The sequence below is a fragment of the Podarcis pityusensis genome (genome assembly GCF_964106645.2).
Source record: "Podarcis pityusensis genome assembly, chromosome: 5".
NCBI classification, from domain to species: Eukaryota; Metazoa; Chordata; class Lepidosauria; order Squamata; family Lacertidae; genus Podarcis; species Podarcis pityusensis.
The window spans coordinates 65,278,233-65,305,878 of NC_138032.1; the positions used below are offsets into that span (position 1 = coordinate 65,278,233).

Here is a 27,646-nt window from a genome sequence, read left to right on the forward strand (position 1 = left end):
TAACAGTAAGAAAGATTAAAACACATAACCATCTCCGTGTCTGGATAGAGTTGCCTAAGCAAAAATATTTTAAACAAATGTTTTAATTAATTGAATTAAAGCTCAAAACGTGCCCTGGTTTATGGTATCCTAATTAAACTGGTAGAATATATATTTTTAATGCATCATTATCATTATTAGTAGCAGTAGTAGTAGTAGTACTTATAATGTCTCCTAAAGGATGCATCTGCCTCTTTCTATCACACAAGATTTTTTTTGTTAAAAAAATGGGATGACAATATGCCCTGCTATCATAAGCACTTCTGTGTAGGCATAACAAATCTGAAGATCTAGTCAACAAAAGTAGACAGACCTGTACTTGCTGAAAGATTTGCAGTGCCCTAAGGGGCTACAGAACACTTGGTACATGTGGGTAGCAGGAAGGTTAAGGAGGAATAGTCTAGGGATAGTGCTTTCATTTTGAAAACAAACTGAATGCACTACCTTTCACTTTCCATTACGACAAGCATAAAACAATAACGAATGTGAAAAACAAATGTCAGTGCATGTGTCATGTTACAGGCAGTAGCAGACAAGATGGGTCTCCACTGAAATCCATGGGAAACCAGAGTAAAATGGAAATAAACCAATGCAACTAAAATGAAGATAAAGCAAAAAGGACGTCGGCTTAAAAACAAAACCAATTCCCCCCCCCCCATTGCACACCCTTAGAATAGTTTACCAAAAATATTGTTTCTGTAAGGAATGTCTTCTGCCTATTTCTTCACTGAGATCCACAGCATATTTATGTATATACGTACATGGATCCAGCCCAGAGTGAGGAGATCGTGTTGGTCTTGAACACTGAACAGCTCTTCCACATTCTCCATGTCGCAATAATCTGGCCCCGCAGACTGTTTTGGCACTATCACATGAGTAATAGTGAATTCGTTATGGGTCTGTAAAATAAAAGTGTGGCAAGATAGCTTTGGGAACAAGCACTGAACGTCGACCCCCAGAACCATCACCACTACCAACCGGATCAGTTTTTAGTGCTCTTATCATAGTTGCTGTGCTGATTTACACCAAGCGATACTCAGGTTCATCACAGTAACAGACAAAGCAGCAATGGCGGAGGTCAACATTGATATTAAAATACTATATACATGGACAAGCATTTAAAGGGAAGATTGAAAGTTGCCATATTAACTGAGTCAAAGCTTTAGTCCATCTAGCTCGGCATTTTCTACACTGACTGGAAGCATAGCTGTCAACGTTTCCCTTTTTTAAAGGGAAATTCCCTTATTCCGAATAGGATTCCTCGCAAGAAAAGGGAAAAGTTTACAGCTATGACTGGAAGTGACTCCAAGGATACAGACAGCACTTTTCCACAACCCTTACCTGCAAATGCCTGGTAATGAACATGGAACCTTCTGCATTAAAAGCACTGAGCTACAGCCAGTGTGTGCCATGCTTATGTAAAGATACGGTAGGAAATGCTACCTTTTCTTAGTATGAAATCTTATTCACACTCACTTGCGAATGGAATTTACTTCTCAGTAAACATAGATAGGGTTGGGTTTCACAATGCAGTATTTTTTTTTTAATCTTCTTACTAGCCAGAATATATATTATTTTAATATCTGTGTATGTTTTCCCCTGTGTGCCAGGTTGAGTACTTTCTATATCAGCCGTATTTCAAATACCATTTCGCAGTTAACTATTGGTGTAAAGTGAACATTAGGCAACAGTGTGCATTATTTATCTAGGAAGCAAAATCCAAGCAATAATTGCTAAGTGATATTTGCTATAATTTCTCTCCACTCATACATACACACAAAATCTGATATTCAGAATCCGATATGCCACAGCATTAGCTCCCACTATATTTAATATTGGTTTTCCTGCAACAAATTCTCATTTGTGTTTCATGAAAACCATTACAAAAAATCCTTTAGTGGAGGTCTAACTTCACAGCAGAATGATTTAATAGCATTACATGCTTCCCATTGCCTAAGATCAATGATTTATGCTCCTCCCCCAAAAGGCAAACAGCAGACCACAGTTCAGTAAGAATTTCTGAGAAGTAAAGTCAATTATGTAGCACACTTACACTCCACATCTGCTTTTGCTCTGATATCAGTTCATTACAGGAAAATACAGTACTATCAAAAGTGCCTTCCCCATACAAATGTGAAGGTTCAACTGTACCAGTTTTCCACAGAGAATTCCACATGTCTCTATTCCTCTTACTGTATTTGCCTCTGCTAGCAGCAGAAATTTGTGGCAAAGATCCTTGGGCAGAACCACACTTCGCAGCCCTTCAGCCACATTGTCTAAAAAGAGAGGGAGAGTAAGAGTGTCATTTATGCAGAGATAAAGGTAAGGTAAGGGATGCGGGTGGCACTGTGGTCTAAACCACTGAGCCTCTTGGGCTTGCTGATCGGAAGGTCGGTGGTTTGAATCCCCACGATGGGGTGAGCTCCTGTTGCTCAGTCCCAGCTCCTGCCAACCTAGCAGTTTCTGTCACGGTGTTCCATTGCACCAGAAGCAGTTTAGTCATGCTGGCCACATGACCTGGAAAGCTGTCTATGGACAAACATCCCTCGGCCTGAAAGTGAGATGAGTGCTGCAACCCCATAGTCGTCTTTGACTGGACTTAACCGTCCAGGGGTCCTTTACCTTTTTACATTTATGCAGAAGTCTACAGTATTAAAATGCTCTTATACAATGCAATTTAAAAAGCGCTTGACTGACTTGAATACATGTACAAATTCGGAGGCTAATTTTTTAATAATTTATTTTGCATTTATTCATTTATTTTGGAAATTTATACACTACCTAGCTACAGTCAGAATTCAGGGTAGATATAAAGACACTGCAAGTGACTGTCCCATTTCTAGCAGTGATTTTCTTCTGCGCCTGTTTCTGTTGCCCTCTACTTATGGCAAATGGCTTATGCAACAAAGAGAGGCTGAAATTTCTATAAAATATCACAAGCTATATAGGTTGGACAGCTACTAGAGTTGCTGCAGTCTCACTTATTTGGTGTGTGCATTTTAGGATTTGAGTGCCAGTGTGATGTAGTGAAAAAGCTGGTTTGGGATCCCTGCTCAACCATGAAGGTCATTAGCTGACCTTGGGCCGTTCGGCAAGATTCCAGGATGAATGAGCAGTTATTAAACAGAATTTATTGAACTTTTGGAAGCATAGTTCCAGAATCAGGGTTTCAAAGAGGTTTGAGTGAATTAAAAAGCTAAAGTTAAAGGGAAAGGAGTGATGAGGAATACAGAGAAACAGCTTTATGAAGGTAAACTAGAGGCATGGAAGAATGCAAGCTACGTGAATGGAAGCCTGAAAGAAGGGAGATCTGAGAGTCAAATATTTCTCTTGAGCAAACCAACGAATAGGGTATACTAGAAGTCAGTCACAAACACACAACTTAAAGCACACCTTGACTTCCATATCATGAGTGAGGTATTGTCTTGGATACCTTCGTTAGGTTGAACTGCCAATTATTTATTCATGGCTTTTCCTTTTTAGGGAAAAACCACTCAGTTCAAATGGAGGTCTGAACGAGTAACTGGGCAACCTTTACAGAGCTCCCCATCCAGAACGTGGAAACACATTTCTAACCAGATAAAAGATACCTATGTGTGTATCGAAGTTTCAGAACATGCTCTATGCTGTAACATTTCAACTGTTTGAGATTTTAATCATTGGCATTGTGTAGATTTTTAGGTGAAATCTTTCATGTACATTAGTACCTTGGGTTACATACACTTCAGGTTACAGACGCTTCAGGTTACAGACTCCGCTAACCCAGAAATAGTACCTCGGGTTAAGAACTTTGCTTCAGGATGAGAACAGAAATCGTGCTCCGGCGACGCAGCAGCAGCAGGAGGCCCCATTAGCAAATGTGGTGCTTCAGGTTAAGAACGGACCTCCAGAATGAATTAAGTACTTAACCCGTGGTACCACTGTATTCCGATTTATATTGGATGCCACCTGTTGCGAACCTTAGCCACACAGTTGGCTATAGAGTCTAACAGTGCAATAACATGGGAAGAAGACAACAACAACAAAATTGCTCTCTTACTCTGAACAGCACTTAGAGTAGCAGCTGGCTTTAAGGCCCGACTTATGGGAGGAGACTGCCCATCACTCTTGTTTGCAATTGTTGTGGGGAAAGAATTATTCAGATGTGTTGCAGTGCACGACGATAACGTGCTCCCATCAGTCTGCTCAGATGTAATTGAATTATCCTTAGTTTTCTCATCACGGGCTCTTTCTTGCTTCTTCAGTTGATCTTCAAAGAACTGAAACTGTTCTGTTTCCAGCTGCTGTTGACGAATCTGTGCAATCCGCTTCTTCTCTGCTTCTATCAGTTTCTGTTGCTCTAGCTTCTTGAGTAATTCAGCTTTGCATTTGCCCTGAAAAATATATTACATGAAAAAATCCAATGTACAGCCCACAGTGGTTCAAACCACATTAGATATGGCAGATCCAATTGTTTAAATACTTGTCCCATTCACATATAAAGTGGAGTACAGTGGTACCTCGGGTTACATACACTTCAGGTTACATACGCTTCAGGTTACAGACTCCATTAACCCAGAAATAGTACCTTGGGTTAAGAACTTTGCTTCAGGATGAGAACAGAAACTGGGGGCCCCATTAGCTAAAATGGTGCTTCAGGTTAAGAACAGTTTCAGGTTAAGAATGGACCTCCGGAACGAATTAAGTACTTAACCCGAGGTACCACTGTACTATTTAATGGCCAAGAGTGTATGGGGATGGGGAGAATGATTGAACAAACCTTCAGCCTGTAGCTTTCCCCCTGCAGAGCTTACTTCTGGTACTGGACCTTAAGAAACAGACTTCTGAGTAAACTGTCCAATACCTCGCTCCTGGCTGCATAGCTCTCTGACCCTTTCAGTTGCACCACCCACACTTGTTTTGCAAGTGATAGGTCTGCCACCATCATGCATATTCTGGGCTTCGGAAAGGATCCTTTCCTCTATGAGCACGAGCACAGGCAGTGAATACTGGCAAAAATAAATACAGTGGTGCCCCGCAAGACGAATGCCTCGCAAGACGGAAAACCCGCTAGACGAAAGGATTTTCCGTTTTTCAATGTGCTTCGCAGGACGAATTTCCCTATGGGCTTGCTTCGCAAGATGAAAATGTCTTGCGAGTCTTGAGATTTTTTTTCGCTCCCCCCCCCTTTTTCTAAGCCGCTAAGCCTTTAATAGCCGCTAAACCGCTAATAGCGCTAATCCGCTAAACCGCTAATAGGGTTGCTTCACAAGACGAAAAAACCGCTAGACGAAGATACTCGCGGAACGGATTAATTTCGTCTTGCGAGGCACCACTGTAATGTCAAGGAACTGACACACGTTTATTGCTGGATATGATTCTTGGCCAAACTCTTTGGCAAGGAATAGTGCAGTGCAGAATATGGCTGCATTGCCTGTGGGCCTTATAGTTCTTGGCACCCATGTTGTTTGGGCATGGCTGCCTACTTGTGTGTGTCTGTGTTGCCGGGGGATGGAGGAAGGGTTTGCATCAATCCAGTGGAACACTTTCGTGGATCAAGAGGTAACAAAGGACTTTGGTTTCTCGATAGCTGATATGTTAGTGTTCAGTTTCACTTTTTGTTCTTTTTTAACATTATTATTATTATTATTATCATCATCATCATCATCAATAGTAATAGTGTTACTTACCACCACTACCCACAAAATGTTTAAAAGCTAAATAAATTATGCCATTCACCTATAGGGTTCCTTACTAAAGGTTTATATATTTGCCAGCCTTGTTATACAGAATATTGATGATGGGGTACACATATAATTAAAAACACATACAATATAAATGTTCTGGTGGAAGTTACCTTGTCTTGCATATATTCCCGATATTCTGCATTATATTTCTTTAACAACTCCTTCTTCAATTCATCAGTTCTTGGAAAGGCTATGTCCTTCAGTTTCTTTGTTAGAGAGAATTAAAATAAATAAATAAATACGGTAAGTGCATGCATGCATATAAATACTTGCTTTCCTCCCATTCCAGATCACCATCTTGATCTCATAACTAATTCATCTATTAGTATAAAATTAAAATTAAATACAAAAAATTTAAGGTTCAGAACGATGAACCAGCCTCTATTGACATGGCTGTTCAATGGCCTTAACTGCCCTTGTGTTTGCTACTGATAGATTTCAAAGGTCATGATGGCACTGCTGCCTTGGTAAAATGGCTAACATAATTTAATCATGAGAAAATGTATAAAGTCTGGTCTCCATAGGAGAACATGGCTTCCAAGCCCAGAGTTCATACTGTAGCCCTCAGCACCGATGGAAACATCAGCTTCTAGAGCCCAAATGCCTTAGCAGAGCTGGTGGTGCTGTTGTTATTGGTTCATGAAAAGAAAAAGAAGTCCTTTGAAATGCCCAATTTCATTTTTTTTTTATTTTTTTAAAAAGCAACTCTACCTTCATGATATCCTGTTTTTCTGGAACTGCACATTGCTGGTAGTCTCGATGACAGGGCAGCTTTTCTACAAACAAACTAGAAAACGAGACACACACATTTTCCACCTTGCATGTCTGAGAAATATCCACAACACCATTGTTCTCCTGCAGAGACAAAAGCTGGCTGCATAAATAATATGAGGCTGGACCTAGTGTTCCTTTTTTTGATTCACAGCAACTTTCTATACCTTTGGATTTGAAATTACAACACTGCAGTTCCACAGTCGGTTCTCAGTGCACAATTGGTTTACTATTTACTATGCTGTAGTGCCACTCATTCTCATGCAGCTCTTCCAGAAAAATAATGCTTCTCAATTGCAGTCAATGCTATGTTTAGAATATATTTGTAAACTATAGGTAATGAATAAAACAAAGCACTAGAACTATCCTTTAGTGCACCTCCTTTGTTTGTTGTAACTGACAATGCAATTTTACAATCCTTCTCTTCCCTCCATTTCAATTCTTCTTGCCTCTTTCCTCGGGGGTACTAGCCCAGGACTGAATATTTCAATACTTCAACTGAAAACAACTTCTCAAAACTTAGGCAGGTGTCCCAGTCTGAATAGTTGTGAACATTTAGACTGAAGGACTGAGGCTGGGACCTTCTGAGTGAAAAGCTTATGACTCACCACTGAGCTTCAAGACTTTCCCATTTAACTTCTCACATGGCTTTCCCCAGAACACCTAGTTGCTGCAAGACTTCTGTTTCCTTTTCTCAGATGTGAGTGTGGGGGTGGGTGAATGAGAAGGCAGCATGGAAAGCAGCTTGTCTGCATCCATAATGCAGCCTATTGTGTTAAGGTAAGTCTGGGAACAAAATTGGGCTTGAGGAAGGGAAAAAGACTCTGCCAAGAGAGTGCCAGAAGCAGGCACAGGTGCACAAAAGGAATTCAAAAATGGAATAGCGAGCTTCCACTCACTCACTCGCAGGTTAGGCGATGGATGTGTGGCAGGATTAGTGACTCAGCAACAGAAGCAGGTCTGGCAGCCTAGTTTATTGACTCTATAGGAAACACTGGCAGGGCTCCCTATCCCCATTTACTGGCAAAATACTGCAGTTTCTAGTTAATGGAGGTTGCTTGCTAGGATGAAATTAGTCGTTGGCATGGCGATAGTGGCCATTGTAATTGCTGGCTGCTTATTAAGGTATGCATTGGTTATTTGTACTGAAGATGCATGACAAGAGTTAAATAAAAAGCTGCTGTGTGTTTGTGTGTAGGGTGGGAACACAGCTGTATTCAAAATGTAACATGCAAGATTAAATCACCCAGCAGAAATCCCTCATCTCAGTTTGAGCCCTAGCTTTGTGATGAAGCAACAGCAGCCACATAGTTCATATGTACCTCATCTCTGCACTTTCCCTGAGTTTTTACAACCATCAGTTTTAGCAAAATACTAGCTGAAGGCAGGGGTCAACTCCAGCAATGCATAGTGCAGCCAAAGCTCACACATTCTGATGAGTGGTGGCCTACTGTCCTGCCTGATGAGCCTGTCTCATCTCAATTAAAGGAAAGTCTATCAGACTCTTCTGCATTTGAAAAGGTCTGGAAGGTTGCAGACTGATTCCTTTAATTTTGACTGTGAAACTGGGATGTATGGCAAACATGAGGCAACCCATGAAAACAGCACCCTGTGTCTTGTTTCTTCCCTATCCCCTTTCTCAAATGCCAGATAGCCAACACTGTGCCCTCCAGATGTTCCCAGGCTACAAGTCCCAACATCCCAGCCTGCATGTGATATTCCATGCATAATATTATATCATCACTCTCTGTATCCATGCAGATCATTGTCAAGGAAGGTTACACAGTAATGAAATTCTTCTGTATGTTGAATATCCTTTATCATTATGGACAGGAGAAGGGACACAAAGCTGATGTTTAAGATGGTGGCCTCAAGTTTGCTGTAACATCTAACTCCTGATTTTTGAGTGCTCCATCTTTAAACATTAAAAAAAGGAAAACTGTCTGTCCCATAAATTAACACAATGGTATAGGCATCAGGTAAGGATGAAAGGATGTCTATTTCCAGTTCATGTAATTTTTGCATCGAGTCTATTCAGTCCAATTTCTGCATGATTCTGCAATTTCTTTTAAAAAAAAAAAAATCATAGGAAAATGTGCATTTTCTGTACACATTTTACCGTAAAATACAATTTCAATAGGTTTTTTTTTTTTACCTAAAATACACATTTTAGCCTAAAAGAGGCAGTTGAATACACATTTGAGCTAACAGCTATATCACAAAATTCAGAGAAGTGTGAAAACGGAAAAATAACTATGTTCTGATCTGCATATTAATCCAAGAAGTGTGAATCAGGTTGCATCACTTAAAACATGGCGTGAACAAAAACTGTGAAAATCCCTAGCACCAGGTGAGGGTTGTGTTGTTTATCACTACTAATGTTAACATACATTTTCTACCAGGCTCTGTGGCACTAGTGCAATTGCATTGCATGCAGTATTCACGTCACAACTGACACGCTAGCTGGGAGAAAGATGTATTTTCCAGGTATAAAAGTACAGTGGTGCCTCGCAAGACGAAATTAATTCGTTCTGCAAGTTTTTTCTTCTTGCGAGTTTTTCGTCTTGCGATGCACGGTTTCCCATAGGAATGCATTGAAAATCAATTAATGCGTTCCTAGGGAAACCGACTTCAGACCAGGTCCGGGGACAGTCTGTCCCCGGACCTCTTCTGAAGGCTGGGGGGGGAGGACAAGGGCTTTTCTTCCCACCCACCCCAGCATTTTAAAAAACCCCGGGACAGCGGAGGGCTTCTCCGCTGTCCGGGGCGATCTTAAAATGCTGGCGGGCGGCATTTTAAAATCGCCCCGGGACAGCGGAGGACTTCTCCGCTGTCCGGGGCGATTTAAAAGCCCCTGGGAAGGCAGGCAGGGGGGACAAAGACTTTTGCCCCCCGCCAGCCTTCAGAAGAGGTCCTGGACCTCTTCTGAAGGCTGGCGGGGGGCGAAAGTCTTTGTCCCCCCCGCCTGCCTTCAAAAGCTGTCTGGCCAAGGCTTCGCGGACCTCTCCGCAAGCAGCGGCAGCACTGCCGCTGCTTGCGGAGAGTTGCCGGCATGCCGAAGCCTGCGCGCGCTGAGATCAGCGCGCCCAGGCTTCGCGGACCTCTCCGCGAGCAGCGGCAGCGCTGCCACTGCTTGCGGAGAGTTGCCGGCATGCCGAAGCCTGCGCGCGCTGAGATCAGCGCGCCCAGGCTTCGCGGACCTCTCCGCGAGCAGCGGCAGCGCTGCCGCTGCTTGCGGAGAGTTGCCGGCATGCCAAAGCCTGCGCGCGCTGAGATCAGCGCGCCCAGGCTTCACGGACCTCTCCGCGAGCAGCGGCAGCGCTGCCGCTGCTTGCGGAGAGTTGCCGGCATGCCGAAGCCTGCGCGCGCTGAGATCAGCGCGCCCAGGCTTCGCGGACCTCTCCGCGAGCAGCGGCAGCGCTGCCGCTGCTTGCGGAGAGTTGCCGGCATGCCGAAGCCTGCGCGCGCTGAGATCAGCGCGCCCAGGCTTCGCGGACCTCTCCTGCCTTCAAAAGCCGTCCGGGATAGCGGGAAGCGCTTCCCTGCTATCCCGGACTGCTTTTAAAATGCTGGCGGTGGGGAGCAAAGCCTTTCGGCCCCCGCCAGCCTTCCTGGACCTCTTCTGAAGGCCGGAGGGGGGGGGAAGGCTTTGCTCCCCACTGCTAGCATTTAAAAGAGGTCCCCGGAGATTTCCCTATGGGCTTTCGTCTTGCGAAGCAAGCCCATAGGGAAATTCGTTTTGCGAAGCGCCTCCAAAATGGAAAACCCTTTCGTCTAGCGGGTTTTCCGTCTTGCGAGGCGTTCGTCTTGCGGGGTACCACTGTAATTACTGTTCACATGCTTGGAAAATACAGAATTTTGGAAGCAGAAGTTAGGAAAGCCTTCTGTGTGCCCTGTAACAAATGAGGGCATATTTGTTGAGCTCCAAAGTCATTGCTTAACAAGACCCCTTTTTCAGAAACGTTTGGAATCATTTGCTAGCACTCCACCGGCTTAAAATTTCTGTTTCTAAAAATTAAGATCAGGTTGATATCCATAACTCCAGACCAATCCTTACGTTATAAACTTATTATAGAGAACAAAGGCATTTTCAAGATTTCCTTCTTCCAGATATACAGATGCCATGCGCTCCATCTCCACTCCAGATCTGAAGTAGCGCCGTGGAGTAATGTCTTCATTTATTGTGATGTTACAACCAAGTTTGCTTAAGGCACGTACACGCTCCTCTGGGCTCAGTGAAACATCTGTGTGGTCAGGTATAGCTGCTAGCCTTTTCTGTTAAAACAGACAGCACAAATTGCATTTCACTTTGGTTACTGAACTTATCCAAGGAACTCAAGCTGAAATCTTGAGCCACAATTAGCAGTTGCAACCTACGGTTTCAGCAAGGTTCGATTTTGCTCCATCAGAGCTGTTGCAAAATAGTGGAGGGGAAATACCATTAAACCAACCCCCAGCTACTCCATGCACATGCACACAACCACACTTTCAAAACCACACAACTTTTCAAAAATCATTTTGCTTAATGATGCAAGAGATGTGCACTTTATGCCCATTATGATATATTTTTCACAGCTGCTGTTGTTCTGAAATGTTGTCTTTCACATTTGCATATATGCAAGTCAGAATCATAAAGCTTTCAGTCGCCACTTTTTAAACCAACTGGAGCCACTCTGTTCAGCCTCTTTCATAAACAGGATGCAGGTGGCGCTGTGGTGTAAACCACTGAGCCTTGGTTGGCGGTCCCAGCTCCTGGCAACCTAGCAGTTTGAAAGCACACAGTGCAAGTAGATAAACAGGTACCGCTCTGGCGGGAAGGTAAATGGCGTTTCCATGCGCTACTCTGGTTCGCCAGAAGCGGCTTAGTCATGTTGGCCACATGACCCGGAAGCTGTATGCCTGCTCCCTCGGCCAATAAAGCGAGATGAGCGCCGCAACCCCGAGTCATTTGTGACTGGACTTAATTGTCAGGGGTCCCTTTACCTTTAGCCACTCTGTTCAGCCTCTTTCATAAACAGGAAGAATGTAATATGGGAAGTTTGAGACATGATTCAGGCTTAAGCAAAGACATAGTGAGAAAGGAAGACTGCTGAAGAAAACAGCAGTCCTGCATGTCTGCCTCCTCCTCACAATTTAAGCACATGGCATCATGCCACCATGCTGAGAGTTTCCCTGTGTCCCCAAGTGGCAGCCACTTAAATGTAGCAAAGATATTCTCTCACTGTGATGATGTCTCACCATACATTATGTATTAGTAGACATTATGGAGGGAGAGAAAAGAGGAGAGGATGGTCCTATTTTTAGCAGCAGCCCCACATCTTCTGTCATGTCTACCTCAAGCCTTAAAAGTTGTGATTTTTAATTATGTCTGGGCCTACCAAGGCTTTAAAGGAGTGGTTTAGGATAACTTATCAACAATGATATGATTATCAGAGGAGTTCAGTAAAAGTAAAAAGTTATGGACCAGATGGAGAGTAAGAAGTAGCATTCATAAACATTTTTATTTTATGCCAACTCAATACATTTTGGAAAGATGGACAACATGTTCCAGTGTGTATTTTGAGCTTGATTGGGATGCTTGCTTCACAAAAAAGCAGGCTCAAGCCAATATCCACACCATTCAAGCAGACATGTCTGATAAGCAGCTTTCCATGCATCATGAAGCATCAGCCCTTAGCACTTACCAATGAACTTACAGTGAATGGTTGTTCCATGTTACTTTGTGCTTGCAATCCAAGCTTACTGTTCCTCTCCAGTCCTTCCATCTAGCCACAAAAATAGAATGGGAAAAGATACAGTGCTCAACAGCAGTCTCATCCAACATCTCACGCCAATGACAAAGTTCCAAGGAAATATACTGACGATGCTGTAACTAACCAGCATTTGTCTCTTGAAATATGAATCATGAATCATGAATCCATAGATTGGTACTTAAAGCACCATGGCTTTGCTGACCTGTATTTCAAAGGTAGCCATATCTTCTGGATATATACTTACCAACTGCACTGGAAAAATTGGGACATCACATTGTTTCATGTGAGATCATGGTGGCCATTTTGAGTGCCGCACTCTCACACTGCACTCTTGCCCTCTAAAAAGTGCTGGGGGGGGGTGTCGTGATTTCAGCAAGGCATTTGACAAGGTGCCCCATGATATTCTTGTAAAGAAGCTGGTAAAATGCGGTCTTGACTATGCTACCACTCAGAGGATTTGTAACTGGCTGACTGACCGAACCCAAAGGGTGCTCATCAATGGTTCCTCTTCATCCTGGAGAAGAGTGACTAGTGGGGTGCCACAGGGTTCTGTCTTGGGCCCGGTCTTATTCAACATCTTTATCAACGACCTGGATGATGGACTCAAGGGCATCCTGATCAAATTTGCAGATGACACCAAACTGGGAGGGGTGGCTAACACCCCAGAGGACAGGATCACACTTCAAAACGACCTTGACAGATTAGAGAACTGGGCAAAAACAAGCAAGATGAATTTTAACAGGGAGAAATGTAAAGTATTGCACTTGGGCAAAAAAAATGAGAGGCACAAATACAAGATGGGTGACACCTGGCTTGAGAGCAGTACATGTGAAAAGGATCTAGGAGTCTTGGTTGACCACAAACTTGACATGAGCCAACAGTGTGACGCGGCAGCTAAAAAAGCCAATGCAATTCTGGGCTGCATCAATAGAAGTATAGCATCTAGATCAAGGGAAGTAATAGTGCCACTGTATTCTGCTCTGGTCAGACCTCACCTGGAATACTGTGTCCAGTTCTGGGCACCACAGTTCAAGAAGGACACTGACAAACTGGACCGTGTCCAGAGGAGGGCAACCAAAATGGTCAAAGGCCTGGAAACAATGACTTATGAGGAACGGCTAAGGGAGCTGGGCATGTTTAGCCTGGAGAAGAGGAGGTTAAGGGGTGATATGATAGCCATGTTCAAATATATAAAAGGATGTCACATAGAGGAGGGAGAAAGGTTGTTTTCTGCTGCTCTAGAGAAGCGGACACGGAGCAATGGATCCAAACTACAAGAAAGAAGATTCCACCTAAACATTAGGAAGAACTTCCTGACAGTAAGAGCTGTTCGACAGTGGCATTTGCTGCCAAGGAGTGTGGTGGAGTCTCCTTCTTTGGAGGTCTTTAAGCAGAGGTTTGACAACCATATGTCAGGAGTGCTCTGATGGTGTTTCCTGCTTGGCAGGGGGTTGGACTCAATGGCCCTTGTGGTCTCTTCCAACTCTATGATTCTATGATCTCAAGCTTTCCCTGCTTTGGGGGCACATCAGGGGACTAGGATAGTTTTAAATCCAAGCCATTTCCTGGTCCTCCCCTAGCAGAGCCCCAAGCCCTCCCAGGGGTCATAAGAATGCACCCTAAACAAAGAAAACAACTATACTTTCATGGTAGGCTCCTTCCTAGCAATATATCATATGTGACAATGCACTACAGCAAGAGCCAAGTTCTTTGTTTTACTGCACAAAGTAAATAAGTAAAGTGTAAGAAAGCATTTGTTCCTTCTCTACTTTTTTCCAGGCAAGACATACACTGTTATCATGCATTGGTAGACGGTCTTTAATACACCATACCTTAGGTCTGTTGACATATCCCTTTCACCATATGTATAACAGTAGGACTAACTACTTTTGGGGGAGCAGTTCGCAGCTCTACTGAAATATACCTGTACCTGATTCACATAACCTTAACTCAGCAGAAAAGCCCTTGAGATCTCTCTTCATATAAACCAAGGTCATTATCTCAGAATGTCAAGCATGGAAATGTCAAGCATGTTGGAGCTTGATTCTGCAAAAAAAACCCTGTGAGCTCAGCAACAACACCCCCCCCAGCCGCATGAACCCTTTGAAGACAAAGAAACAAAACACAGGGTTTGAAAAAGGAACAACATGATTAGTAACATCAACAGGCAAGTTTGCAAGCCTCATTGGTTCTTCCACCTGCACCCTGGTAGATTTAGAGAAGTGACAAAACAAGACATCGGAAATGCTATCTATAGATATCTTAGCCAGTAAAAATAAGCATATGCAAAATGCTAACTCAAATTTACTAGGACTGTGAGCTACATGCTGATATTGTTCCATATTCTTTAAGAGGTGAAAAGTTCCAAGAAAATCACCTCCCAGGTTTTGCTTTCCTTTGGAGATGAGATTTTTATACTGTTTGGCTTATGTACAAATATGCAAGCAGAGCATACATGAAAGCAGTGGTTGTCCTAAGAGGCAATATCTACTATGCCACACCAGATCCCTGGAAAGGCACTGGCACTTCAAGATGCTTCCAGCCTTTCATTCACAGCTTCTCTCTTTGTATCCTGCCCTGTTCCAAAAGTGGTTTCTTTTTCTCTCTTCACATGCACACACAGCAGCACATACCCCTCTTGCATCAGCTGTCTTCCCCCTTAGCAGGGCTGGTGTAATGCTCCCAGCTCTGCTAACCCTTAGTCAAAACACTCAGCGTTCTCTAACTACCTCCTAACAATTAGCTCCCATTAATGAAAAATCCATCAACCGTTCTGGACCATTAAGCAGTAATTTCGCCTTGCAGCCATAAACAGCATTATCACTTGATTATCCCAAGATGAAAGTAAGGTTTATTCCAACTGAGCAATTCATATGCACTTCAATAATCTTCCCAAAATTTTGGAGGGTGGGCTTGAAAAATATTTTGCTTTGTTGTATGCAGTGGTGCTTACTGGTTGTTATCAGCACAGTGCTATCAAGCTGCTGTACTATCATGTTTCGGAATTCTTGTGATGCAATCTCAGTGCCATGCTCTTCACTCTGAGGAGCCACAGAAATCGAGGCACATGAACCTATATTCTTATTTTCCAAAATAGCATCTGACAGGATCAGGCTAAGGTGGAACTGTAGACCATGCAAAAATAACTCTGCAAAGTTTCTGAAAAATCTTTTTAATAAGCATTCATCTTCTATCATCTTTTAATAGAACTGGAGTATCTAACTCCAGCACTCAGCCCCCTTCATTTCAACAAAACTTGCTCTGACTGCCTAACTGGCTTTGGCAAACTGAGTTGAAGGATAGGCTATTTATAGGTTGTTCAACAATACTTTCAGTAGAATGTATTTACATCATCTCTCTCTCCTAAACAGAAGACATCTGTGTCTATAAATCGACACATTATTTTCAAAACCAAATAACAATTCAAGTCATTCTGCTATCACAACGCTGACATTATCCAATTATCTCACCGTGTGCCATCTTCCTCCAAAATAATAAAAATACTGAACACTCAGTGTCCAAATAATCTGATAGCAGAGAAAAAGCTGAGTTGGTAAAGAGTGCCCCCAAAGATCTCTCATAATTATTTCATCACCTATTCTGAAAACCGAAGTTCTCTCAGAGCCTACAGAGCCTGCAGGAGGCTGACTATATTGCTGACTGTTTCAGAGCACTTGATAAAACCTCACCACATCAAATGCAATGGATTTAGTGATAGTCCACTGATAAATGGGAACTTGTGACTTATGTGAAATTGCTTGTGTGTGTTGCTCCCTATTGAACTGTAAACCTGTACTGTTCAGAGCTGGCAGTGCAGCATCCAGGTAGTAGGAGAAGCTAGGATGGGGTGGCTAACTGTCCCTTTGGCATTCTAATCCAGGTCCTCTAAGAAAATGTTTCTGATCCCCCCCCCCCAATACTCTACTGATTTTGGCGACTGTGGCAAAAAAAAATGGGGGTGTATGGAGGCCACCTCATCATCAGACTGCATGGATCAGCTGAGGAGGGAGGCAGTGTGCCTTTGGATGTGCATACAAGTGTGTGGAGCAGCAACACCTGTTCCAGAGGATTGGTCAAGAGTGAATGTGGCCCTTGACTGAAAAAAAAATAAATGGTTAGCCACCCTTGAGCTAGGTCATGTGGTTAATAGGAAGGTAAGAGCGTGGAATGCATTTAGAAGGAATTACAGGGCAAGTTGCAACTTAGCATTTGCAGGGCTCAGAAATAGAGCCTTTATTCTCTGTCATTGTTACAAAACAATCTCATAGTATACAATAAAAAGGTAGGCATTATTTTCATGCATGAAGTAACTGATTGAAGTTAATTGACTGTTCAACAGCCACTGTTTGATCAGTCAATTGTCCCCCACGCCTGTCCTAAGCAGAATACACAAATTAGCTTTGGCATTCTGGTTTGGGAGAGTTCCCTTGGCAGTGGACAAATTTACTGTCCCAGCATATTATTTTTCTCAACTGTCTTTATTGAAGCTGATTGTCCCCTGCACTCTTGGCCCTGTTTCTATTAACTTCTCCAGTTTTATTCTGCTTTGCACCATTGCAAATTTTGCCTGCAACAGCTGTCATTACTCAGAGTGGCCATTTTATCTTCCTAATCCGTCTGATTTATGCATAGAGGAAGCCCAGACATCCCAAGCACCACAAACCTGAGGAGCCTTGCTTACTTATAGAATTGCCACTTGGGTCAATTGACTGATCAAATATTGTCAACTAACTGTCCATTATTAGATGCAGTCAACTGGGAAACACTGGCCTGCGAGCGCTCCAATTGGAGAACAGCCTTTACAAAAGGTGTCATGGGTTTTGAAGATGCTTGAACTCAGGACAAAAGGGAGAAAAGTGCTAAGAGGAAGGCACGCTTGGCAAGCCCTCACCATGATCAACTTCTGCCCAGAAACCTACTGTATGTCCCCACTGTGGAAAGAACTGTGGATCCAGAAATGGCCTCCACAGTCACTTAGAGACTCACTTTTAAAACCGTGTTTATAGAAGACAATCTTACTCGGCTGCAAGTGATCACCAAAGAAGAAGAGAAAGATGCAGTCAAATATGATCAAAGATTCCATGAAGTCAGGGATGCCACCACACAGGTGTCAGCTTAATGCCATAATGAAATTAAAGAGGTTATAGAAATTGCAGGAATGGAGATTCTTCCTCCTGGCCCTGCAGCAATTAGGGGCAAACTTGAAGGAAAGGAACGTTTTTTCCAGCTGGCCACCTAGAGTAATTGTGGGTGGTTTTCAGCCTTTTTGAGTCCACAGTTCCCTTGACCAACTACATTCTTTTTGTGGCACCCCTGTGGAGCTCAAGAGCCCAGTTATGTCTGCCCTTGCCTGCAGAGCTGGCAGCCTCTCACCCTTTTTCGAACACCCTACCTTGTGGAGTGTTCCCTCAGCATCCTCTCCCTCTTCCCTCTCCCCTCTCCTTGGGAGTCCTCCAGGCAGCAGCTGCTGCCCCAAGGAGAGGTGCCTCCTCACACTGCCCACAGGGGCCTGGGAAGCACCCCCTAACCAGCCCCAGAGGCACCATTTGCCTGGGGAGCTTGTAGGCAGGGATGCTGCAACAAACAGCTGTGCAAGCCTTTGAGAGGTAAAGATGTGTGAGGGCATTAGAGGAAGGGAGGGAAGGAAAAAGGAACAAAGACCAGTGTTGCCCCTGGCATCCCTGACCATCACTCAAGGCACCCCAGGGTGCCATGGAAGATTGGTTGAAAACCACTGGTGTATCTGAACAGGAAAGCAGTCAGTTATCAGTGGCAAAGACCACTGCCAAAGAATACCTATTATTCTATCTTGCTTGCTGCAGGAATGAGAATTACCTCTGTGATATCTGTTGTTATTTTATTTTAAATAAATAAAGGCTGGCCCTGATGCTCCAGGATAAAAGTAAAAGAAGAACTATTTGCAGAATAGTTAGCATTTATAGCAGAGCTTTCCAAACCGTTTGTCGCAACACATTAATGTGCCGCATGAACACTCCCTATGCTCCTCCCGGAGCTAGAAAGGGGTTAGTTTAACCTAGGCATAGGCAAACTCGGCCCTCCAGATGTTTTAGGACTACAACTCCCATCATCCCTGATCACTGGTCCTGTTAGCTAGGGATGATGGGAGTTGTGGTCCCAAAACATCTGGAGGGCCGAGTTTGCCTATGCCTGGTTTAACCTCTGGTTTGCTAGTAAAACTGAACTACTGTGTCGCGAAATGATGCACATCTAAAAAGTGTGTCACCAACATGAAATGTTTGTAAAGCTCTGGTTTATAGAAACCCTACCTAGCACTGTTCAAATTTATAGCAAGTTGTCTAATGATTCCAGGCATGATTTGAGGGCACATGAGACAGCTGCCTTGGTTGTGCTACGCAGGTCTGTGCCTGGTCAGTGTCTACCTGGGAAGCCCATGTATGCTGTCTTGAGTTCCATCACAGAGAAAAAGAGGGATATAAACACATGGAATAAATAAATATTTTTTTAAAAGTGAATTTAATTGTATCATAACGTTAACTAATTTGTTTTTGTAATTAGTATAAGTTTCCTATCTGCTCATGACTTTATTGTTTTAACAGTTAATGTATCTTAACATAGTTAATATATTTGATCAAGTGCCTATCCCTCATCTTCCAACCTATATTGTGGAAATTTGTTTGTCTGATTGCTATGAATGTTATAAGCAAATTTTGCATGATGGTTCCTGTGATCAAGTAGCAGGCTTTTATCTGTGTTTGGATACAAATGGATGTCATTATGGCAGACTGAACCTTTGAAAACTGCACCAATTTGTTGCAGAATTCCTGAGCAATGTCAACTAGGTGGCTACAGGTTATCTATATAAGTAACTATATAAGTATCCATATAAGTTGTTCAGAACTGGGGATACTTTTTTATTTTTTCACTGTTGCAGCTTCTGAGTTTGTAAATAGTCCCATTGATGACTAGGCAAATGACTAACAGAGATAATTATTTCCTTTTATGCTGCCAGGGCACACCAAATTTCTGATACAGTGCATGTGTAGGAAGGTTGGCTAATAATAATAACAATAACAGCAACTTAGTAACTGAAGAAAGTAGACTACATGTCAAGCCAAATCAATAACACAAAGCAAACAGAGGCACACAAACATTCAACTGATACATATTCACATCAGATTATGCAGAAATGTCAAACATTAAAATGGCAGCAAACTGCATTTGAATGTACAAAGTGAGCTCTAAGATTAGCTCCATGAAAGCTTAAGCAGTTACATTATAGATGACAACATGATTAAGATATATAAGCACTTCTGTCGGTTGAAAGTACTGTAAAATCTTATTACAATCATTTAATATGTCTGCTTTCTAACAACAGTTTAGTTGATTTTACAATGCAATGCTCTGCATACTTATTCAGAAGTGACTATGGGCTGTGTGTGTGTGTGTGTGTGTGTGTGTAGCAAAATCATAATAAAACAGATCATATAGAGGGAACTACTTCAAGAGGGAAGTAGTTAGATCTCAGGTTACCCTGGTTGTTTATTATGTGTAGAAAAGATACTGACGAATGCTGCCTCTGTATCAAGGTAAACCATTCCATTGATTTTTAAACTTGACTCAAAGGTATCAAAAGAAGGTGACCTTCAGCTCATGGAGAAGAGTTCATTCCATATGCTTGTTTGCTACAAACTTCTTTAAGGTCAACTGGCATGATTATTCTAAGCATCCCATTACTTCAATACGCTCCTAATCCGCTCATAGCTAGCAGACTGGTGTATCCTCTAATGACACTCATGTGAGCAATGGGATTTTAACCAATGACCTGTTGGTAGGCAATACCCTTATTACAACACAAAAGTAACATGTCGTTTGGGAGGTGGGGGAAGTTCCCCCCATTTTTAAAAGGAACAGCTTATATGCAGTTCTGGTTTGTGAAACAAATATATATATATGCAGTAGATACTAGTCCATAAAAAAACCATCTAATTTATTTATTAGATTGTATTCCATCCTTCTTCTAAGGAGCCCAAGGCAACATGCCCAAGACTTAACTGATATCATCCTCACAACAACCTTGTGATGTAGGTTAGATGGAGAGAGCTCAAGGTCACCTAGTGAACTGCATGGGTCAGCAGAAAATTGAACCCAGAAATTTTCCTGATCAAAATCTAACATTCTGATACACCGGCTGTCAACAGTTACTGACATTTGGGGCACATCAGGACATCACGTGAAACCAGGGACCACCAATGTTGTGCCTATGCAGCCATAAAGGCCTTCCCTGGTGTGTACCAGGTCCTATCCCCTCTCCACACAGATTTCTCTCTTGTAGCCGATAGAATAGGCTGTGGTGTATGCTTGGATGCACCGTGTGTGTGTGTGTGTGTGTGTGTGTGTTTCTCTAGCTTGCAAATGTGCTCACAGCCCCTAAAAGGTTGGCAGCCTTGGTGTTAGATTACAGGTTAGAATTATGCATGCACTCCATAATGAGCTGACTCAAACTCTGGGCTCACATACTCTCCTGCTCCCATCTCATGCACCCAAGAGAAGAAGTTCCAAAGTGCTTGCTTTTGCTTAACCTGAGGCTGCATTTGCAGTCTGGAACTGAGATTGGGTTTTTTGTTCTTAGCTAAAAACTTAGTCTAACATTCAGCAATGATTGTGTGAAATCAGCCTGTTTGAAACTAACAATAGTGTTTGTTAGGTATTTAAGAGCTACTGAAAGAAAAACGGACATTATTCATGTATGCCACCACAGCAGCAAGAATCTTAATAGCACAAAACTGGAAGACTGGAGAAATACCATCAAAAGAACAATGGCAATAAAAGTTGATGAACTATGCAGAGTTGGCAAAGTTAACGGACAAATTGCGTGAAAAGGACAATAGTGATTTTGAAAAAGAATGGGAACCTTTTACAACATTCAGTATTTGCAGAAACGAAAAAACAAACATGGACTCCCTGGCAGGTTTTAAACAAACATTTACAATTTTATTTACAGAGAACAAGAAATTTAACAATGTGACAACATAGTACTACATACAAACAGCAGGATGTAACATTTGACAGAATAAACCAGAAATGGAAGCTGAGGGAAGTCAATAGGGAGGGGGGAAATTGGAAAATGAATGTTATTGATACTGGATATTTCTTATGAGAAAAAGAAAATTAATTTAATTTAATTTTTATTTTTTTAAAAAAAGAAACTAACCATAGCGTTAACCATTTTGCAGGTCTGAACTACATGACAAAAGCACTTACAGAATAATAGAATTGTAGAGTTGGAAGGGACCCTGAGGATCAACTACTTCAACCCCCTGCAATGCAGGAATATAAAGCTGTCCCATATGGGGATCGAACCTGCAACCTTGGTGTTATCAGCACAAAGCTAAGGTATGAGGTAGAGACAATGAGGGATGTGGCCTGGCCAGAAAGAAGAGCCTGATGAGCCACATTTGGTCTCCAGACCTGAGCATAAGAACTCTGGTTTAGTGTGCCATGCAAACACAGCCTTTGTCTTGTATTATTTTTCAAACTCTTTTTAAATTAAATATTATGTGCATAAATGATTTGCTTTTAGCAGCTAAGTTCCAAATGTGAATGTGATCCCTGTCTAGATATATGCATGGCCAGCAGTATGTTTCCCATGTACTTTTCTCCACTTTTGTATGTATCTAACCCTGATGTTGGGAAGTATTGAGGGCACAAGGAGAAGGGGATGACAGAGGATGAGGTGGTTGGACAGTGTTCTCGAAGCTACCAGCATGAGTTTGACCAAACTGTGGGAGGCAGTGGAAGACAGGAGTGCCTGGCATGCTCTGGTCCATGGGGTCACGAAGAGGCGGACACGACTAAACGACTAAACAACAACAAAACCACCCAACAGATGGCCACTTTGCAAAGCCTGACAGCTCAGATCACCTGCTCGGGTTTGGAGGGGAGGCCTAAATCACAGATCCTGTTCTTCACAATGGGTAACACAGGAAGTAGCAAATGAATTATGTTCACTTCCTCCAAATGAATGTTAAGTGCTTTGTACAGTAAGTGCTTTGTACAGTAACCAATTCCACATCCAGAATTACACAGAATCTAAACAGAGGGATCCAAAGCCAGAAAACATGCACACTGTATACTTTTGAGCGCATAATTTCAACCCATGCAAGGGATGCGTACATGAGGTTTCCTTCTGTACATGCACCACCCTTGTTAAATTGAAAATATATGCAATTACGAATTAATTGTATAAACTACTGTTTAATAGAATAAAAACTTTTTACTTCCAATTAGAAAACAGACAGTGCTAGCTGCATTAAGTTCCACTTAGAAACAAGAGGACAAGTTACTAGGCCAGGGGGAGAAAAAGGACTGCTACCAACTCTCTAAAACGACTGTACCAAACTCAGCGCTTGCCAGCAGCAGTCACACTGCTCTCCCAAGTCAACTCATTGTAGGCTGAGTATTCTCTGAGGATGGTAACATGCTGAGAGGGTTGTGTGACTCAACTTTCAGTCACATTCAAAACCCCATCAGAATTCACTAAACTCATGATTTCAGTGCACTGATTCACTGTGTAAACTGCTCCTAGGCTCTACTGAGATAGGTCATTTTTGAGTGAGCACATTTAGCAATGGAATATAATTTGTTAGGATCTTAAAATGTTTCCTGACACTGAACATTAGCATAGCTGCTAAAAATAAGCAAATATTGGCAAACCTTTCAGCTTTATATAGTCCAAACACCAACAGCCCCAACAACAAAAACTCCACATTCAGATACAGTATATGTTTTCTTAAAAAAGAAAAAGAAGAAAAAGCTTCTATCACTAGAATCCCAGTTTATGACATCTGTAACTGTGGCTGTCTAGCCACATTCTTAGCAATTTAGAATCTGACAGCACTTTTCAACTTGGATTTCTGAATTTCTCAAGACCTAATCTATTCTTACAGTCGTATCAGTCCTATTAATTGCTAATCTTATGAATTATCCTTTGTCTGGAGAGCCAGTCCAGAAATGTGACATCATTATGCAATATTTTAAAATACAATCAATTTTACATCTAGTTGGCCTACTAAAATACATTACACCAAGCTAGGTTAGGGTTATGCCAAGCCTTTATCTATTGAAAGGCAATACAAGATTCTAGACAGCGCAATTTCACACAGTTGTTGCACCTTTCTCACTTTCTTAAGACATTTATTTTTCATATTCTGGCAATGCTATTTACGGGCAATATTTCAACATGTCCCTGGAGAAAGTGCCTGTTAGAACAAGAGCAATTACCAGGCCGAAAACCTGGTAGAGTGCTAATTGCTGTTCAATTTACGGTTGAACCCAACTAGGAACAGAATCTTGTGTTAATCCTAACATTAGTAACTCGAATATATATAATGGTGTGGTAAATTATAAAGGTCATATACTGCACTCACAATAAAAAGGGCAAAGGAAAGAAGGAGAGCCATTTATGATAGAGAGAGGGTGAAAATTCTCCCTGAGCATCTTCTCAGTTCCACCTTATTGTCTTGATTGCTTCTCAGTATTTGTATTGCATTCAAGGCCATCTTGATGCAACCTGCAAGTCCTTGGGGAATCAATAACATAGCTGCGAAAGTGCTGAGGGCAGGCAAAGAGAAAACTGCAGCTCTGAAGTGAAGAATGAGTCTGAGGTACAGATGCAATAAAATCCCTAGGGCAAATGCCACTTACCAGGAAAGGGGGGTGCTTGGAGGCGGGGATGGGGTAGCAAATCCTTATGTGGATTTGCAAATCCCAGTGGGCCTGTTAAGGGGTTTGTGCAGTCTGCTTTTAAAAAGGGGGGGGGGGAGATCTATAATGTTGTTTTTGAAATGTGCACTCCCTTTCCAATTATCCCTTTAAAAACAAATGGCATCTGGAAACGACTGAAGCTGCTGTCACATTTCAAAGGGGGTGGGAACTGCCGCCCGCCCCGTTGTCCAGATCAACTCCACCCCGATCATACAACTAAAGAGCACCTTTCCAGCACAGCCTGTTCCCGAGCGGCGATGCTCTAGGGAAAGGCGGTATATAATAATGGCCAGGGAAAGAGATATGTCAGATCAGCCTCAGCCAGAGAGCACGTCTTCCCGATTCCCTAAGCTCGAGATTCCTCGCCGGCTGTGGCAGCAAGAGGCGGAACTAGGAAGACAAGGGCTTCGAGGCTTCTTCCCCCGCCCCTCGAGGCACACATGTTTGTCTGGCGGAGGGTCGGCGCCTTGTCAACGCGTCAGAGCGGGCCCTTTCGGAATGGGAGCGCAAGGTGCCTGCAGCCCAGCCCTGCGCCTCCGGGAGGGGTCGGCCAGATGCGCCTGGCGAACGCCGTGGGGCACGACGAGGGCGGCAGCCCCCCCCCTCCGGCTGCCTTCCCGCGGCCCCCTTCCCCGCCCTCCATCTCTCTGCAGCAAAGCCATCCCCGTTTCGATACCTCTCCTTCGAAGAGGAGAAAGCGCGCCAGCTTACCATAAAGCCATGGCTGCCGGGAGAGTCGCGTCAAGTCCGCCTCGCCTGAGGGCTTCGGCTAGAGAGAAGTGGCGGCAGCCGCCGGTCGCCGCCGCCGCCGCCGCCACAATGGCCCAACAATGAGCGGAGCCGAGCCCAGGCGCTGCTGCTGCTGCTGCCGCCGCCCGCCGCTGCTCGCCTCGCCTAATCCGTGACACGCGCCGGGGGCGGCGCACGCCCCAATCTCTCGCCGCGAGCGCCGCTCTCGAGCGCAATGCCGCCAGCAGCAGCAGCAGCAGCAGCAGCAGCAGCGCCGCGCGGGCTCCGGCCGCCGTGGCTGAGCCAAGGGCCCGTTGCTCCCCTCAGCGGAGACAGCCGGCTGGCGCCGCGCGCGCGCTCACATGGACAGCGGTTGGGCGGGGCGCAAAGGAAAGGCGCGGTAAAGCTGAGCGGCCGCCCGCGAAAGAGCGAGGCCCCCGACTCGCCGCCCCCGACTTCGCTTAGCTCTTTGGAGTCTGCCTCGGGCAGGAATGGGAGTAGTTGAGAGGCGGGTTGGTAGTATGAGCAGCAGTTAGGACCTTGGTGAGGCTGAGCCCTCGTGAGGCTGCACTGACACCTGCACAGTTGTTGCTGTTGGGTTTTTTTTTTAAAGAAGATGTAGAATCATAGAATTGTAGAGTTGGAAGGGACCCTGAGTGTCATCCAGCGGTTCTCAACCTGTGGGTTCCCAGATGTTGGACTACAACTCCCATCATCCCTGAGCTCTGGCCTTGCTCGCTAGGCATGATGGGAGTTGTAGTTCAACAACATCTGGGGACCCACAGGTTGAGAAAGGCTGATAGTCCAGCCACCTGCAATGCAGGAATATGCAGCTGCCCTATATGGAATTGAACCCGCAACCTTGGCTTTATCAGCACCATGCTCTAACCAACTGAGCTATCCAACCGATGCATGTGTTTTTATTGTTATTTTCAAGGAACAGAGCGATCAGTTTGCAACCGTGTCGATTCACAATAGCAGCAGTAATGAAAAAGAAAGTTTAGGGTTAAGAGCAGGAGAGTCTTAATCTCAGGGTCATGCGTTCCAAACCCATGAAAGATTCCTGAAGTGCAGGCGGGTTGGGCTAGATGACCCTCATGGTACCTTCCAACTCTACAATCCTATGATTCTGTTTCTAGTGTGGCTCAGAAGTCAGAGGAGGAAGTAGGGGAGGGCAGAACCTCGTAATTCATGTGTCATGGCAGGTGCAAGAACTACCGTGGAAATTATTGTTGGCTACAGTCACAGTAAACCAAAGCTGAAGCAGTGAAGAGTCTGACTCATATGTATGGGTGCACTGAACGACCTTTTTTTGATCACATGCTGTTTGCCTCTAGCACACTTCTTCTGCTCGCTCCTGCGAAACCCTTTACCAGGTCTGTGTTCTGAACAGTAGAATATTATTGCTGGTTAAGTTTCCTTGCACAGTTAAGGCACATACCTCACCCAAGTCTTATTTCCCATTGCTGTGAGGAAAACCCATTCACCCTGTCCTCACTGACTGTAATATAATGGTGGGTAGAATATTGTGTCCCCCAGTGGTGCTGCTCTGACAGGAAGTCAAAGAGCGTGGGGAAAAGGGGAAATTATGGTATCTCTTTACAGGTGTAGTATGTACAGTTCGCAGGAACAAATTAATGCCCCTTTGTGAATTCAGTAATAAATGACATGCATGATTATGTATAGGTCAGGTATGTTTGGCAAAAAGCAGACTACAGTATCCATTCATCTATTCATTATTATTTTTTAAAAAGTAGCCTCCATGATAATGTCCTTGCAAGCTTTCAATAGCTCCCTGGCAGCATCATGTCATTCCACAAGTGCCACCATTGTTGCAATGCTGATGGAAGAAGCCAGCAGATAACAAGTTTATTTTCTATTTAGAAGCTTGTGTAAATCACTTTAATAACTTTAAAAAAATTCAAAATGGTTGTCATCTATAAAATTATTAGGTGTACTTATATACAATGTAAATAAATAAATAAAAATGTTTTTCCAGTAGCATCTTAGAGACCAACTAAGTTTGTTCTGGGTATAAGCTTTCGTGTGCATGCACACTTCTTCAAATACACACTTATATGCAATGCTTTGCAGTTAAGTTTGAAAACCACTCCAAATCTGCAACTCCAGAATCACTTGTTCCATGTTTAACTTACATTAAGTAGGAATACTATGGACTCAGGCCTGCAATTGTTCATGCTGTTGTATGCACCGATGCTCCCACAGTGATCTATACAAGGTAAATGGGAATACATTAGCTTGCTATGCTGAACAAATTGAAACAATTGAGAACAACGTCCAGGGCTGTGCAGATGTCTCTATCATAAACCTCAACAACCCTGAAGTGTATCAGCTTTTAGAGTGCTTATCATGGGGGGTGTGATGTTTCAGTTTTTAAAGTCCCTTTCTGGATACTTTGCTGAACAAAGGAGACCAGACTAGAAGGGAATTTGTGTACACTCATAGTACTGCAATCTATTGAATTTTTATTTTTTAAAAAACACTTTAGACCAATAAAAGTCAAAACTAACCACTCATATAAGTGAGTATTCCAGGCTTTGCGGAACAGGACCTAAGCCGAGGGCATTTACTTCTGCTTTTCAGCTTTCTCTGTTCTTCCATCTCCTCTGAAGAAGGTCAGCTGAACAACCAGCAGCTGAACCATGCAAAGCCAACGTGGGCGCAATCTGGTTCGGAAAATACAGCCAGAGGCAACCTAGATACATACAAACAAGTACACATTTCTTTGTATGACTCAACAGTAAACATTGAAATGGCCTAAACCCTGTACATTTCAGATCTAGAATAGAATGGAACCACCAAAGGCAAGTATAGATTTTCCTGATCCTGTGTTAGTTGGGCAGCTGGGTTACATAGCAGAAT

The 27,646-nt window shown here is 43.3% G+C and overlaps 1 protein-coding gene across 2 annotated transcripts in view; it reads right to left on the bottom strand.

Annotated features, from left to right (window-relative positions):
• STAMBPL1 (STAM binding protein like 1) overlaps positions 1-25,002 on the bottom strand; it is a 31,807-nt gene extending 6,805 nt beyond the window's left edge. Inside the window, exons 1-8 of one of the 2 annotated variants that reach the window (XM_081004571.1) lie at positions 24,746-25,002; positions 12,233-12,301; positions 10,594-10,811; positions 6,477-6,552; positions 5,876-5,971; positions 4,079-4,412; positions 2,191-2,315; positions 801-938 (exon numbers count right to left, since the gene is read on the bottom strand). In XM_081004571.1, coding sequence (XP_080860697.1) covers positions 801-938; positions 2,191-2,315; positions 4,079-4,412; positions 5,876-5,971; positions 6,477-6,552; positions 10,594-10,811; positions 12,233-12,301; positions 24,746-24,748 — 1,059 coding nt within the window. In that variant the 5' untranslated portion in view covers positions 24,749-25,002. Of the gene's footprint in view, positions 1-800; positions 939-2,190; positions 2,316-4,078; positions 4,413-5,875; positions 5,972-6,476; positions 6,553-10,593; positions 10,812-12,220; positions 12,302-24,745 lie in introns of both variants that reach the window. The other variant, XM_081004570.1, reaches the window with a different exon arrangement.
• Positions 25,003-27,646: the final 2,644 nt, after the last annotated feature.